The sequence below is a fragment of the Silurus meridionalis genome, chromosome 3, assembly GCF_014805685.1.
Source record: "Silurus meridionalis isolate SWU-2019-XX chromosome 3, ASM1480568v1, whole genome shotgun sequence".
Classification (NCBI taxonomy): domain Eukaryota; kingdom Metazoa; phylum Chordata; class Actinopteri; order Siluriformes; family Siluridae; genus Silurus; species Silurus meridionalis.
The window spans coordinates 7929819-7945840 of record NC_060886.1 but is presented as its reverse complement, the minus strand read 5'-3'; the positions used below and the strand labels follow the sequence as shown (position 1 = coordinate 7945840).

The following is a 16022-nucleotide window of genomic DNA, read 5'->3' as shown; positions in this document are numbered from 1 at the left end:
AAGTGCCAATGCATCATTTTAACAGCAAAAGATGCATGCATGAATTAAGTTATTTACAGATAAGCATTTGCACCATATTTGCATTTGTAGTGAAGCAGTGTAATATACCAGACTCTTGCAGCAGTTTGAGTGAGGTAAGATCCATGCAATATTGCATAATAACATCTTAGAGAGCTTTCACATAATCAGCAGAAACATCAAACCTAACAAACTTTTGCATTTAAAAGGTGACAGATTTATTGAACATGTTCTCCTGTTTTGGCTTCTTCTTTTTTTTTTTTTTTTGCTGCTCAGAGAAATGAAATCTAAACAGTAAAAACTTGAGCTCCATGAGCCAAGTGAAGGGTTAATCTAGACGTAGGCGTGAACAAGAGCTGGAGTTAAAACCCCGGAACCTGAATAAACAAATCTTTCTATATTGAAATGAGTAGCGTGTGTTTTAATTATACAGGTTACGGGGCATTGAGTCAGCTTACACTGTTTAATACTCGTGCATGCAGGTTTAAACTACAGTATTATGAGCTTCTCATGGGAGTGGAAGCTTCTCAAATTCCTGGACTGATCATGTTTTAAAGGCAGCTAGCTGAGTGCAAAGTTTTCGCACAAGGGCTTGTTTTCTTTGTAATTATCTATATATTTTCCATAGAGGAGCATGAATGCCATGGAAGGGGCTGAAGGTGGAGAACACGTGCTGGATTTGTCCCATTTGAACTTGAACAGTGTGAATTTTGAGAGTCTGAGTGAGAAACGGAGGACTGAAACCACACAACTTCACCTCTGCTACAACAGACTGCCAGCGCTTCCGGTTGCCATCAGCCGCTTCTCGAGCCTCGAGTTCCTGGACGTGAGTAACAACGGGCTGTCGGTCCTGAGCGACGCCGTGACCGCCCTGACACGACTCAGGACCCTGGTCGCTAAAAACAACCGCCTGGATGAGTCCTCCATGCCCAAAGACCTCAGCTCCTTACACAGACTCGAGGTGGTCAATTTCAGCGGGAACCGCTTCGAGGAGATTCCCAAACAACTGCTCCAGTTACAGCGGCTACAGTCACTGTCCTTCGGAGGAAACCGCCTCAGACACATCCCTCATGAGATAGACAACCTCACCAGGTCTGGATCTTCTCTAACATATACATTACATCCATATATCATACTCATACATCCCTCCTGAGATAGACAACCTCACCAGGTCTGGATCTTCTCTAACATATACATTACATCCATATCTCATACTCGTACACATCCCTCCTGAGATAGACAACCTCACCAGGTCTGGATCTTCTCTAACATATACATTACATCCATATCTCATACTCATACACATCCCTCATGAGATAGACAACCTCACCAGGTCTGGATCTTCTCTAACATATACATTACATCCATATATCATACTCATACATCCCTCCTGAGATAGACAACCTCACCAGGTCTGGATCTTCTCTAACATATACATTACATCCATATCTCATACTCGTACACATCCCTCCTGAGATAGACAACCTCACCAAGTCCGGATCTTCTCTAACATATACATTACCTCCATATATCATACTCATACACATCCCTCATGAGATAGACAACCTCACCAGGTCTGGATCTTCTCTAACATATACATTACATCCATATCTCATACTCATACCTCCTGAAATAGACAACCTCACCAGGTCTGGATCTTCTCAAACATATACCTTACATCCATATCTCATACTCATACACATCCCTCATGAGATGGACAACCTCACCAGGTCTGGATCTTCTCTAATATATACATTACATCCATATCTCATACTCATACACCTCCCTCCTGAGATAGACAACCTCACTAGGTCTGGATCTTCTCTAAAATATGCTCAGACACGTCCCTCGAGATAAAGAGTCTCACCCGTTTAAAACTTTTTCTGCAATATACATTACATTCATGTATCTCCTACTCGGATATGTCTCTCCTGAGATAGAAAACCTCATCAGATCTGTATCTTCTCTTTAATCTACATTACAACTATATCTCCTACTCAGACACGTCCCATCTGAGATGGACAATTTCACCACGTCTGGATCCTGTCTAATTAATATATATATATATATATATATATATATATATATATATATATTAAACATCCAAATCTCATGCTTAGACACATCTCTCCTGAGATCGACAGCTTCACCAGGTCTGGATCTCCTCTATAATATACTCGGATATAGTCTTTCTGAGATCGACAGCTTCACCAGGTCTGGATCTTCTCTATAATATACTCGGATATAGTCTTTCTGAGAGAGACTGCTTCACCAGGTCTGGTGCAGGGCACTTGTATCTAAAAAGGGTCACCCATGTGTTACTTGTGAAATGCAGTGAGGTCTACATCATGCCCAGAAGAAAGAATATCAGCCCCAGTCTCAGAAAAGCTGTTTGGTGCTGCTCACTAATCTGGTAAAGGGTTATAAGGCCGTTTAAAAACAGTTCATCATACACTGTTCAGTGAGGATTGTGTACATGTGGAGATCCTACAAAAAAGTACTGTTGTTCTGAGAAGTGGACGTTCTCACAGTTTTATTCTTAAAGTCTTCTGTCAGCATGTTTAAGGCTTTATTGTTGCCACACAATTAGGAATAAAAACTGTAAATGGTTAGGAAAAGGCTTTTTTTTCCCATAGTAAAAATATTCAGCAAAATTGCATCTGAACAAAATGCAAGATTTCTGGAACAATAGAAATCCATCTCCACAATTTCTTCTTGTTCCAACAAAGCTGATTAATAACCTGTTACCAGGCACAGAGCGAAACATCTAGAGCAGAGTATGTTATTGAGGCTTCACTGTTACTGTAAGGAGCCACTGGACACACCGAGTGCTGAATTGGTGTTTTGCTCTGTGAGCTACTTGACATTCTGCTGCTGCTTCCTCCTTCTCCACCGCTACTGAAATAAAAAAACCTCAGCACAAGAGTTTTCCTCACAGCAATGGAGAATCAGGAGCGACATAAAGACATTTATAAATCTCAGACCCAAAAGCATACAATTTAAGCAGATTGTATGTTATTTCCACTATAGTGAAGACCAAAGTTGAGTATTAAAATGACATAACGTCTAGATGTTTAGACGATTACGCCGAAAATGTCTAAAAACCGCCCCGATTAATCAGTTGCCCTCTAATATTGAGTGATGGTGAACATTGTCACTTTCTCTCAGGCTATAAGGAAAGAATGTTTATTCAGTGCACCCTCGATAATTGTGGAGGTTCTATGACCCCTCGTGAGCAGATATATGTACAGGCAGAACATCACCCAATTGAAAGACGTTTGTGAACGAGGGAGGTGTGACCATCCTTCAATATCCGGAGATTTGCCCTGGTTCCAGGCTGGGTTGATTCTGTCCACACTCTAAAGGCATTGTAGACAGAGATCACTTTTCATTCCTTTACAAAGAGTGTACAGTTTGTTTTAATTTAGGAGTGTCCATATCATCATCTGTTCATTTATGGCTTGGATCATATTTAGTGTGGTCTTCTATATTCTCTTCTTGAGTTTTTAACACATCTGATCCCAGGGGTCATACACAGTGAAACGTTTGCTGAGGGTGATGGTGCGAAAGGGAATATGTGAGGAAAATGTTATGAAGGGAAAAATAAAGGAACAACTTTATAAAAGAATTTTCCAAAAGCAAAAAGATGACGTTCTTACTAGGAACCAATGAGAATGAGGAACTGATGAGGTGCTTATGGTTGTGCTTATGTAGCCCAAGAAAGACTGTAATTCAGGGTCAGACACGCAGTGTAGTGAGAGAGTGACATGGAGAACAAATCATTTTCCTTCCACGAGAGCAGCATGTGAACATTGACCACTCAATATACCTTATCTTAATGTTTCAGTGTCTCACACACACACACACACACACACACACACACATAAGCTATGGCCAAACTTTATAACCCATTACTGATTCAAGAAACGTTGTTCTTTACAGATGTTTCTCAACAGCACGTCTGGACGTCTGCGATCTGTTTTATTGATTTATGAAGTAGGACCGGCTGAGCGCAAGTTCCTAACATTCTGGATAAAATCAGATCGATTCTGACTGTTAATGTTTGTGACAGACACACACCTCTGTTCTAGAGTCCACTTTTCTTACTTACAGGAAACATACACATGCCGTGTGATCGACTCTGATCCTTTGACCTCTGTTCAGACTGGTAGGAAGTACAAACTAAAAAGGTTTTAGAGAGGATTTTTGCTTCCTGTTACAGAATTGTGTTGAGGAAGATTTTTGCTTATACTTTGGGTGTGTTTGAAATGGGGGGGGGGGGGAAGGCTTTTGTATAGGACACTCTTATCTGGCGTTCGCAGACTTGATTGGATTCTCAGATTGTTTTGAGCAAAATTGCATGTTTGCATGTTTCCCACAAAAGAACACAATTACATGACCAACTTATCTTGCATACTTATACTTGAAATCTCTATGGGTTGGAAGTTTGATCTGCAATGAAATAGACCTTCCTGAGATGGAAGACTTTTATATAGTCACAAGGCACCTTCGATTATAAATTATATTCATCATCTGAAATTTCAGTCGCGCCATTTCCCGTGTTGTGAAAAACCACACTCTCAGCACTCCGGGGTTTAAGCGAAGTATGTGCCGAGTCAGCAAATCCAAATCACTCCAGCTGATTAGGTAAGAAAAGACTCCCTGATTTTGATAAAATTCTTCAGGAAAAGTTAGAATACATTTTTAGACCCAGGATTTCACTATGGGTTTTGGGAGAATGAATCACTTCAGCCCTTGGTGGGGTATTTAAGGGGTGTTTTTAAAGTCTAGTAATGGCCTCCTTCAGGCCACAGAAGACAGTTTAATGTCGCTTTTGTCGATTTACAGCTGAACAAAGTACAGTGGCAGTTCGGGGGTAATCTACAGTTGGGATTTTACAAGGGAGCTGGGGGTCATAACACACTTTATCATTAGAAAGGGGTTGCACTGGGAAAAGGGTCTTATATATTTTACACGTTTTTAAAGGGAAACCTTATTTTAAGAGCTTGTATTTGTTATTTTAGTGACTTATTTATGGGCTCCTTACATGGCACTCGAGGTATACAGTTAACAACAATTAGCAATTTAGAATGAAAAAACAAATAAGAAAACGAGATTTGAAAGTGGAGAAAGAGTTGCTGTGGTAGATTCCAAATGAATACTAGGAAGAAATAAGGAGAATCAGGACATCATACACATTTACTATAACTACTGTATGTTTGACATTTTAACAGAGTGTAGCATGACTTAAAAACATGAAACCTGAAAAAGACTCACTTTTTTCCCCATGAAAAGAAGCTTGGAGTTGTTTATTGTGTTTACTTTTGCACATTCGTCATGGCTCCCCCTGGTGGTAATAAAGTGTATGGCTTGTGTGTATGGTTTGACGGTATGGATATCGTTATTGCTCCTTATGGTATTATGAATTGTGGGTTTTTTTTTTTGTATGAGCGTGTCAGACAGCTGTCTCACCCCATGTGTAGGCTTTACTCTTAGTAAATGCTTAGGTTAGTTCTCGAGGTTTGCAGTTTATTTCAGAACACACACACACATCCCCACTTGTCCCACTGGGCCACATTACACACTGGGTCAATCCATTAAAGTGACCTGCCCCGTTTCTTTCTGTGTGTGTGGAGAGAGAGACTCGGCTTGGCAGCCTCTACAGGAGAATGGGTCATTGATGAAGGAATGAATGGCTGTGTTCAAGGAAACCAACACTGCATGCTTAGAAGAGTAGAGAAAGCAGGACAGCTCACACACATCCTTTGCTCGCTCTTTTTCTCACACACACACACACACACACACACACACACACACACACTTCCTTGTCTCTTCCTTTCTCAGGCTAATAGAGAAAAGATTTTGTGAAAAGGTTTGTGTGCGCTTGTGTGTTTTAATATGTTGGACTCAATAGTAATACGATGCTGGTGTGTTTGTATGTGTACACGGGGACCCTTACATATACCACAAACCCACAGACAAATCAAATAGCTGTATCCCTGAGGACTATTTAAATCTTGAATTGAATACAGCCTGGAGTGTAGCTTTAGTTCACGTGACAATAACAGTAACATAATTATTAATGCAGGTCTTTTCTTTCCGCAAATCCTGGAATAAGGATTTTTCCTCCTTTTTTACGCATAATTAGCATTATAATGAACATAAGCAGAATTGTAAACTTTACAAATCGTAGTGTGATATTCAGGTGCATGCGGTTAAAGGAAAGAGAAATGGTGTAGTATCTCATTATTGCTGTCACTGAGCGCGTGTGTGTGTGTGTGTGTGTGTGTTTCTGCAGTTTGGAGCTTCTATATTTGGGTGGAAACATGATCTCATCTATCCCAGTGGAACTGGCGAACCTGCCTGTGCTTAGCTATCTAGCTCTGTGTGACAACCGCATCCAGAGCATCCCACCCCAGTTTACCAGGTACGAACACACACACACACACACACACACACCCACACCCTGTTTCAATTCAATAGTTTTATTTGTATAGTCCTCTTAACAATGGACATTTTCTTAAAGTAGCTTTATGTATATAAATACATTTCAGCTCCATAAACAAGTCCCTATTTTAGTTTATCCGTAATGAGCAAGCCAGCGGCAAGGAAACACACCCCCACTCCCTTGAGAGGAATCGGACTCAAAAGCGAACCCATTCTTATCTGGGTGACTCTGAATGTCCAGAAATTTTAGTTCCATCATTGTTGCAAAACTGTTCATGGAAGTTGCAGCCCTGTGCCATTGTAGCAGTTAATTACAGTCCAGTTCTATCTTTATGGTGCTTTTTGGTTCTTCTACAGTAACGTCCTGAAACTTTAGGTTGTTCATGTGGAACCATTCTCAACTGCACCAAGTGGTCTTCTATTTGAGTCTTTTAGAACTGCACCAAGGCACTTGGTTATCTTTCTTTTGTGCCATCATTCATCCTTTTCACTCTTTCTACTGTTTCCAACCCAGTCTTTTTCTCTCTTTATCTCTCCCTGACTGAGATACTCATTCTCTTTCTTTCTTTCTCTCTTCTACTCTCTCTGTCTCCCTCTATCTCTCTTTCTCAATGTCTCACTATCCCTCTGTTTCTTCCTCTATGTTGTTTCTCACTCTATCAGTGTCTCTCTCTCTCTGGGGTTCTCTGTCTCTCTCATTATCTTTTACTGTTCAGTTTCTCTCGTATCTCTCTTTGCAAATGTCCCAATAAAAATAATTGTGACGACAAAATAAATGTAATGATTTATGTCTCTTTCCCACTCTCCTTTCTCCAGGCTCCACTCCCTGCGCTCGCTCAGCCTCCACAATAACCTCCTGACCTATTTGCCACGTGAAATCCTCAGCCTAGTGCAGCTCCAGGAGCTCAGTCTCCGTGGCAATCCACTAGTGGTGCGCTTCATTAAGGACATGACCTATGACCCTCCGTCGCTGCTGGAGCTGGCGGGTCGCACCGTTAAAACCCGTAACCTCCGCTACTCGGAGAAGGACCTCCCCGGGGACCTTGTCAAATACCTGGACCTGGCCAGCAAGTGCCCTAACCCCAAGTGTGGAGGTGAGACATTGTGAGATGGAGAAGTCTCCCAGCTTTACATTAGTTGTGAAAGGAACTATAGAGAACAATGGATCTGTACTACACTATACACTTAATGCAACAGTTCCTGTAGTTGTTGTGCATTTGAATTAGGTTTTCATTAGAGTCGCAGCATTTTCTCAAAGGCACCAGATATGGTCAAAAGTATGTGGACACATGAAAAGAATAATATAACAATATATTTACTCCCCGTTTGCTGCAATAATAACCTCCACTCCTCTGGGAAGATGTACGCCTAGATTTTGGAGATTTGTGCGTTAGTAAAGTCAGGTTCTGATGTGGTCAGAAGGACGGTAAGAACCACGGATGGTTTGAGAAGTCAGTCATCTCAATACGTTTGTCCACATAGGAGACGACGAGCCTTTATTGGTCACGTATACATTACAGCACAGTGATATTCTTTCACTGCGTATCAGAGCGGAAGCTGGGGTCAGAGCGCAGGGTCCGCCATGATAAAGGGCCCAAGGGTTGCAGCTTGGCAAGCCCGGGTCTCAAACCCCTGACCTTCCGATCAGTAACCCAGCGCCTTAACCACTGCGCTACCACTTCCCTTTAAAAATATAAAAAGTAGTGTGTATATATAAACCTGTATAATATGAATTTAATTTGTATATATCACTTCCTCTGCAGGTGTGTACTTTGACTCATGCGTGCGCCACATCAAGTTTGTGGATTTTTGCGGGAAGTACCGGCTGCCGCTCATGCACTACCTGTGCTCCCCAGAATGCACCTCTCCCTGCAGCTCCAACCCTCAGAGTGACGCCGACTCGGACGACGACCAGACCGTCCCAGCCGATCGGCTGCAGAGAGTTCTGCTAGGATAATGCGCATGCGTGCACACACACACACACACACACACACACACACAGTCTCTTACTGGTGCTGCTTCTTCAAACGCACTAAATTTTGTAGCTCACCTGATTGGGTCAGTCATCTAAAGCCAAAAAATGTGTTTAATTGAGCTCAAGTACACTGATTCTGCCTTTCAGTACTGCTCACAACAAACCCTCTGTAAGAGCCATTACACACTTGTTTTTGACACAATTAATGATTGAGAAATGAGGCTTCATCATACTCCTCAGTTATGATGCTCCAGTTCTTCTCATGATGATTGAAAGATGTTCGAATGTTCCGCAATCGCAAGCTTTTCAGATTACACTCCAGCGTGCACACACACTCCGAATTCAAGTCAGGCGAGGGTTGTGTTCAAAGCCGTACTGAAACCCAGTAGCTGTTCAACACGCACCCGGTATCTCCATGTGCCTTAATTAGAGGGCCGTCACTTCCTGTTTACTTTCGTCACCTGTTCTGACTGAGATGTAACAGACTAGGCTTTTTTTTTTTTTTTTTTTTTATTGCCTGCGGATTTTATTTTTACACCCCTGGGGTCCATGTGGTGCTAAAATGATGACACTGGCATTAAAGTATCATTAGGGATGCACATTTTCTAGTACCCCGTAATATCCATACTGATATTGATGATAAAATGGAATGGAGTTTTATTAGTCTCTTTTGCAGAGTCTGTCAAAACTTTGAAAACAGTCTCTTTTTTCTTCTTCTTTCTTCAGAGACCCATTCATGTTTCTTTTGTTTCTATGAAACAAACTCGGTTATTTAACAGTATGAAGATTTACTGTGATCAAATAAATATATAAACGTACAGACGTGAAATATTTTCATTGAAGAATTCTCTCTTAGCATGAAGAACCGCTTTACACACTCGTGGCATCCGGACAGTAAGTTTCTCCGAACATTCAACTGAAATACATTCAACTCTTGTAAAAATTGTTAAATAACACTTGTGGAGCTTGGATGTACGCTTTGGGGCATTTTTGAAATCGTTTCCAATAAGCCTCAGTCCAGACTGAATTGTGTGGGGTGTATGGAATAGGAGCCATGTTGTGTTTTATTATTTTTTTTTTTCTTTCAGTTTTCCATTCACCCAGAATAAGTCTCCAACTTTCCCTGCTCTAAAACAACCTCAAAACATTAAGCTTCATGTTTGACTGTGGGGGTGAGGCAATCTGCTAATATCTTCTCTCCTGTTCTTCATCTTACATACGTTCTTATGTAAGGAATATGAATGCAGTAAACAGTGTGTTTCCAAAGTTTTGACCCTCACTGCATGCTTTCTGGTTTAGAAAAGTGTGTGTGTGTGTGTGTGTGTGTGTGTGCGCACTTGCACTACTGGGCTTGTTTTTGTCACTTTTAATAATGTTATGAAGTGTTGAAATTGTCTTTGTTTTAAAAAAAAATCTATTCAAGAAGAACATAACTGGCAAAGAGGTTTTTTTTTGTTTGTTTTTTTTTTCCCTTCTCAAACTAGACTGCTGCAGTATTGGAAACTCTTCATCCTACATGGAGGAACTCTTACACACTGAGATAGATTACAGATCATGGCCTTTTCTTGTCCTCGTTTCAAAAGCATATTTATATATACATTTTACAAATGCATGTAAACCTGCATGCTCTCTGACACAAACTAGAATCTGTGCATCCCTAATTTTTTTTATTTTTTTTTAGTTGATTAGAACCAGCGCCTTTGTATATGTGTAAAGAAAAAAAAGAGGTTTCCTCTTGCAGGTTTTTGCTGCTCTGTGAGAGACTTTGTAGTCAGTGATGTTTGTATAACGTACCTTTTTAGATTTTTTTGAATCTAACAATTAGACTGTGAATTATACAAAAGATGTTGTTGTTGATGAGTGAGTGAGTGTATGTGTGATAGTAAGAAACCTCTTTGGCCTTGTAATGACTTCTCGTATGCCTTTAACAGCTGGTCACAGAAATCTTTCACTTTGTGCCTTCGCTGTCTCCTAAGATAGCTGTTACACCCCTTTCACAGGCTAATCCTAATAACCGAGGAGAGACCGAGTAGAACATGGGGGTTAAAAGAAAACAACCCTTAATGGGGTCATCATTGTCGGATTGTCGGTCAGTAATACAAGGGTTGAACTAAGATTCTCATTATAGTGTTCTAATTCAATGCGAGACTTCTGTAACGGTGTATAACAAACTTGTAATTTCACATTTGGTATATTTAGACGAGGTTTTTAATTTTTTACATTTTAAAACAATTCAAAACAGGACATTTGATGAATTTTAAAAAATAATAATAATTTATATAAAAATGTATTTAATGGTACTTATTGTCCATAGGCACATCTTTACTATTCAAAAACATTAGACATTATTTTAAAAAGTCAGGGGGAAAAAATATGTAGCACCTTAATATTTCATCTCTTTGTGTGTGTGTTTTTTTTTTTTATTAATTTTATAGGTGATCTTAACAACCCATTCAATAGTGATTTGCATCTGGAAGAACAGTTTTTTACTCACCAAGTGTTGCTTTTGCTTTATGTAACCTATTTTATCACTTGTTCTGCATCTATTTGATTTTAATAGAGTATATTTTATTTAAAATGATGAAGGCAAAATTCATCACTACACTTTCCTTCTAATTGATAGGTGACAAAGTGCATCTTGACTAATATAAAAATATAAAAAAATATATAAATAAAAATATAAAAGCATAGTAAAGAGTTTTATTTCAAAAGAAATAAATGTTTTTGTTTTCTTTTCCTTCAGGAGAATCTTATAGCCTTATGTACATAATTTTATTTCCAGTGTTAAAAAAAAAGCTGAGAATCTGTTTTTACAGTCACCATCCACTATGGGCAAAAGTTTGTGGACACCTGAGCATAAGGTTGTTATTTTCGAACATCACATTTAACCTCCTCTCTTTTGGTAAGATGTTTAACTATATATTGGAGTTTGCCTTTGGAGATTTGTGCTTATTCAGACACGATCGCTAGTAAAGTCGGGTACTGATTTACCGATGAGACCTGGGATGCAGTCAGTGTTCACATTGATCTCTTCCATAGGGTTGAGGTCAGAGCTCTAAGAGGCCACTCAAGATCTTCCACTCCAACCCATGTACGGCAGATCTTCACGGAGCTGGCTTTGTGCACAGGAACTGGTTTAAGTGTCTTAGTTCAAGTGAAGGGAAAATGTAATGCTAATGTATGCAAAGGCATCATATTTAACTGTGTGATAACAGTTTGGGGAAGAACCATATATGGCTGGAAACGTCACGTGTCTCAATACTTTTGTTTGTATTAATTTATAAAGACAAGTGTGTTTATTTCTATATATAAAATATAGCAAAATTCATACAGCTAGTCTTGCTGGAGTCTCTACTTGCACTTTTTTTTTTACACTTAAAGCATTTGGCAGATGCCCTTATGCAGACCAACTTACATTTATCTCATTCATACCTCTAGGGTTAAGGGTCTGGCTCAGGGGCCCAGGGGTGGAAGCTTGGTGTGGTTAGGATTTGAACTCATGACCATCGGATCCAAAGTTCAATGACTTAACTAATAAACTAATGAAACTCAACAAAATTGGGATGAATATACTGTAAGATACTCTGGATGAGGGCATCTGCCAAATGCCATTAATGTTAATACAAGTATATGCATATGATGGTTAGAAGTCCACAAACGTCTGACCATACAGAGTATTTGTTCTTTGTTGTTTTTTCCCCAGAGAAACTGATTTGCTTGTCAAGTTGCGGTATTGCAGTTCCATCCACTCAGTGTGCCTGTGTTTTGTATTAGCACATGAATATCAAACACATCAATGCTCCTGAATAGAGCGGGTTCTCCCTTTCTCTTCGGGTTAACAAACCTTAGTTAATTACAGCCTGCTCTTTCTCTCAGTTAAGAATCCTGCCAGGAGCCACTAGCACCCTTTTCTTTTCATCGTTTCTTCCCGCTACGTCAATCTGTTTTAAATATCTTTGTAGGGCAGATATGTTGAACATGTGTTAGACGCTAATTTGGAGCTCAAAGTGGAATTTCCCCTGTGGTATTTTTGCATTCACTTCAGTTTGTCTCTGTACAGTTCAGCAAGTATCTCAAATATATGTAGCAAACATTGATTCCAAAAAGCCAAAATGTTATGGTGTAGTTACGATGATCATTTCTCTGTATCTCACATTTTTAATATACTACTGTTGTTGTTGCAGCTTTTTGATCAGCACAATTTGTCACACTACCAATACTGGGGGTTCGAATCCCATATTAGCCCTGTGTGTGTGGAGATTGCATGTTCTCCCTTTGCATCAAAGGTTTCCTCCCATATTAAAAAAAATGGCTTTAGGTTGTTTGGCATTTCCTTGTATTTAATACGTGTGTAAATTTGTGCTCTCTGATGGGTTCACACCCTGCCCACTCACCTTGTGCCCTGATCTCCCTGGGATTGGCTCCAGGCTCCCTCATGATTGTGTGTTCGCTATAGAGGATGGATAGATGGTTTGATAGATTAATAGATGAATGGAAGGATGGTTTGATTAATTAATGGATGAATGAATGGATTGATACCCAGCCATTAGGGTTGCACAAGCCAGTGCTTAGTGCTGGTCCCAAGCCTGGGCAACTACTGCAGAAGTGATAAGGGAGACAGATAGAAAGGTACTTGGTGTAACATCTGGAAATAGAAAGGAAGACAAAGAGACATGCTGGTGGAATGAGGAAGTGCAGGAGAGCATAAGGAGAAAGAGGTTGGTGAAACAGAATTGGGATCGACAGACATACTGGTAGAAGCATGAAGAAGTTTGAGAGATAGCAGTGGAGTTTTTAACAAGATTGTTTAGCAAGATTCCGTAAGGTGAGAGGATGCCTGAGGAATGGAGGAGGAGTGTACTGGTACTGATCTTTAAGAATAAGGGAGATGTGCAGACCTGCAGTAACTACAGGGGAATAAAGTCACATCAGGGGAATAAGTCACATCATGAAGTTATGGGAAGTGGTAGTGGAAGCCAGGCTAAGAGAAGAGGTGACCATCTGTGAGCAACAGTAGGGTTTCATCCTGAGGAAGAGCACCACAGATGCCTTATTTGCTTTGAGAATGTTGATGGTGAAGTTTAGAGAAGGTCAGAAGTTGTTGCATTGTGTGTTTGTGGATTTAGAGCAAGCGTATGACAGGGTGAAGAGAGAGGAGTTGTGGTATTGTATGAGGAAGTCGGGTGTGTCAAAGAAGTATGTGAGGGTGGTGCAGGACATGTATGAGGACAGTGTGACAGCAACGAAGTGTGCAGTAGGAACAACAGACTGGTTCAAGGTGGAGGTGGGACTGCTCTAAACCCTTTCCTGTTTGCAGTGATAATGGACAGGTTGATGGACGATGTCAGACAGGAGCCGCCGTGGACTATGATGTTTGCTGATTATATTGTGATTTGTGGTGAGAGTAGGGAGCAGGTTGAGAAGAGCCTGGAGAGGTGGAGGTACACTCTGGAGAGAAGGGGAATGAAAGTCAGTATTAGTAAGACAGAGTACATGTGTGTGAATGAAAGGGAGGGCAGTGTAGTGGTGTGGTTGCAGGGAGAAGAGGTGGAGGAGTTCAGGTACCTGGGGTCAACAGTGCAAAGTAATGGAGAGTGTGTTAGAGAAGTGAAGAAAAGAGTGCAGGCAGGGTGGAGTGGGTGGAGAAGAGTGATAGCAGGAGTGATTTGTAATAGAAGGGTATCTGCAAGAGTGAAAGGGAAAGTTTATAGGACTGTGGTGAGACCTGAGATGTTGTATGGTTTAAAGACAGTGGCATTGAGTATTGGTATTGAGTGCTGGAGGTAGCAGAGCTGATAATGTTGAGGTTTTCGTTGGGAGTGATAATGATGGACAGGATTAGAAACAAGTTTGTTAGAGGGACAGTGCATGTAGGACGTTTTGGAGACAAGGTGGAAGAATTGCGATTGAGATGGTTTGGACATGTGCAGAGGAGTGACATGGGGTATATCAGTAGGAGAATGCTGAAAATGGAGGCGCAAGGAAGGAGGAAAAGAGGGAAGGCCAAGGAGGAGGTTTATGGATGTGGTGAGGGAAGACATGCAGGTGGTTGGGTTAAAAGAGGCAGATGTAGAGGACAGGGGGGCGACCCCTAATGGGAGCAGCCAAAAAAAAAAAAGAATGAATGAATTGCTCGATGGTTTGTTGGATGGAAGGATAGGTTGATTGATTGATATATTAATTGATTGTAGCTACATTTTAAGTATTTCTTAGACACAAACAGAACATAAAAAGCCAAGTTTAATCTATAAATTGATGGACACTTTGACACTTCAGCAGTTTACTGCTCTTGCTTGTTTGTAGCCTTTAATTACCACAGATGAACAACCCGACTTAAATAGTACTCTATGCCATTCAAACACAGGAGGAAAGTTGTGCCTCATGAAAGGAACATCAAATTAAGCTGCTTACACCATGATGAGAAAATGAAATGAACTCCTGCATGATCACTGGATATGGAGAAGTACATCTGGAGTCCCCAAAACCAATATTGTGGTCGAGACTGTACACATGTTACACATGCTACACATGTAGCGCTGCTGTAATCATAAAGATTGCCCAATGCTCATCCCAGGAAACTTGTATGATGAAAGAATGTATGAACATATTGTAAACACTTTGTGGAAGATTCCTGCTTCACAATCCGCGTGAGTGGATGACTCCCTCTCAAGGTTTCTTTTCTTACCCTTATTGCCTCTGGCTTGCAACTACCTCCGAATTTCAAAAGGAGTTTTAAAAGAACATCTACTGTAAACGGCGCTTTACAAATTAAACAAAATTGAATTGAAAGAATGTTCTACTTCCATGAAAACAAGACCGAACTTCAAGCCTGTATGTGTACTGGATTTTGAAAGCCACACCCCTCTTTTGCTGTTCCAGCCACAATCATTTCTGACCATAAAAATGCCTAATCCAGCCAAATTAACAATAATCTGGAATTTTATCACTAGGGTACTCTTATTCCTGCAAAGCCCTTGAAGTGATATATTAGATTTGGGAGTGGACATGTAAAGGTTTTGAATGAATTAGGTTATTTTTAGATGTTCACTTTTTTGTATTGTTGTTATTTGTTTTCTCCAAGTTAACTGCTTATTACCAAATCCAACTCTTAGAGAGATAATTGGTTTTTGGCTCTAACTGGGATAATAACAGTATGTGAAACACAGCTGGAAAGAGTTCAAAGGTTCAACGTTTGTTTTGTAGGATTTGGTAAAACAAAAAGTGTAAGAAATATTATATGTAATTTGATTTATCTAAAGTAATGCTGTTTAATTGAGCTGCCTCTAACCAGATTCCTGAACGGGTAATTTTGCACCAGTTTTTGCTCTTTTATACACAAAAATGTGGACGATGAAGCTGATCCACGGATGATATGAGTTGATCAGCACCACTTAAACACCCAGTTTCCCAAAATAAAAGTCACATCACTCATCCTCACTGTCAACACTGTCAAAACATGTTGATTCCATTAACACAACGATGCATTTTTTGTTTTCTCTGGTTATTAATACAGGTCATGTCTGGGACAAAGAAAGGATATTCAAACGTTATTAACATGTTTATGTTCACACCTTATCGTCAT

At 40.2% G+C, this 16022-nt stretch overlaps 1 protein-coding gene across 1 annotated transcript; it reads left to right on the top strand.

The window, feature by feature from the left end:
* The first annotated feature begins 212 nt into the window (after window positions 1–212).
* lrrc58b (leucine rich repeat containing 58b) lies at window positions 213–11130 on the top strand. Its single transcript, XM_046845788.1, has 4 exons — window positions 213–1110; window positions 6317–6445; window positions 7282–7559; window positions 8229–11130. Exons 1-4 carry the CDS (start codon window positions 653–655, stop codon window positions 8420–8422), a joined length of 1059 nt encoding a protein of 352 aa, XP_046701744.1. The 5' UTR covers window positions 213–652; the 3' UTR covers window positions 8423–11130.
* The last annotated feature ends 4892 nt before the right edge of the window (window positions 11131–16022 follow it).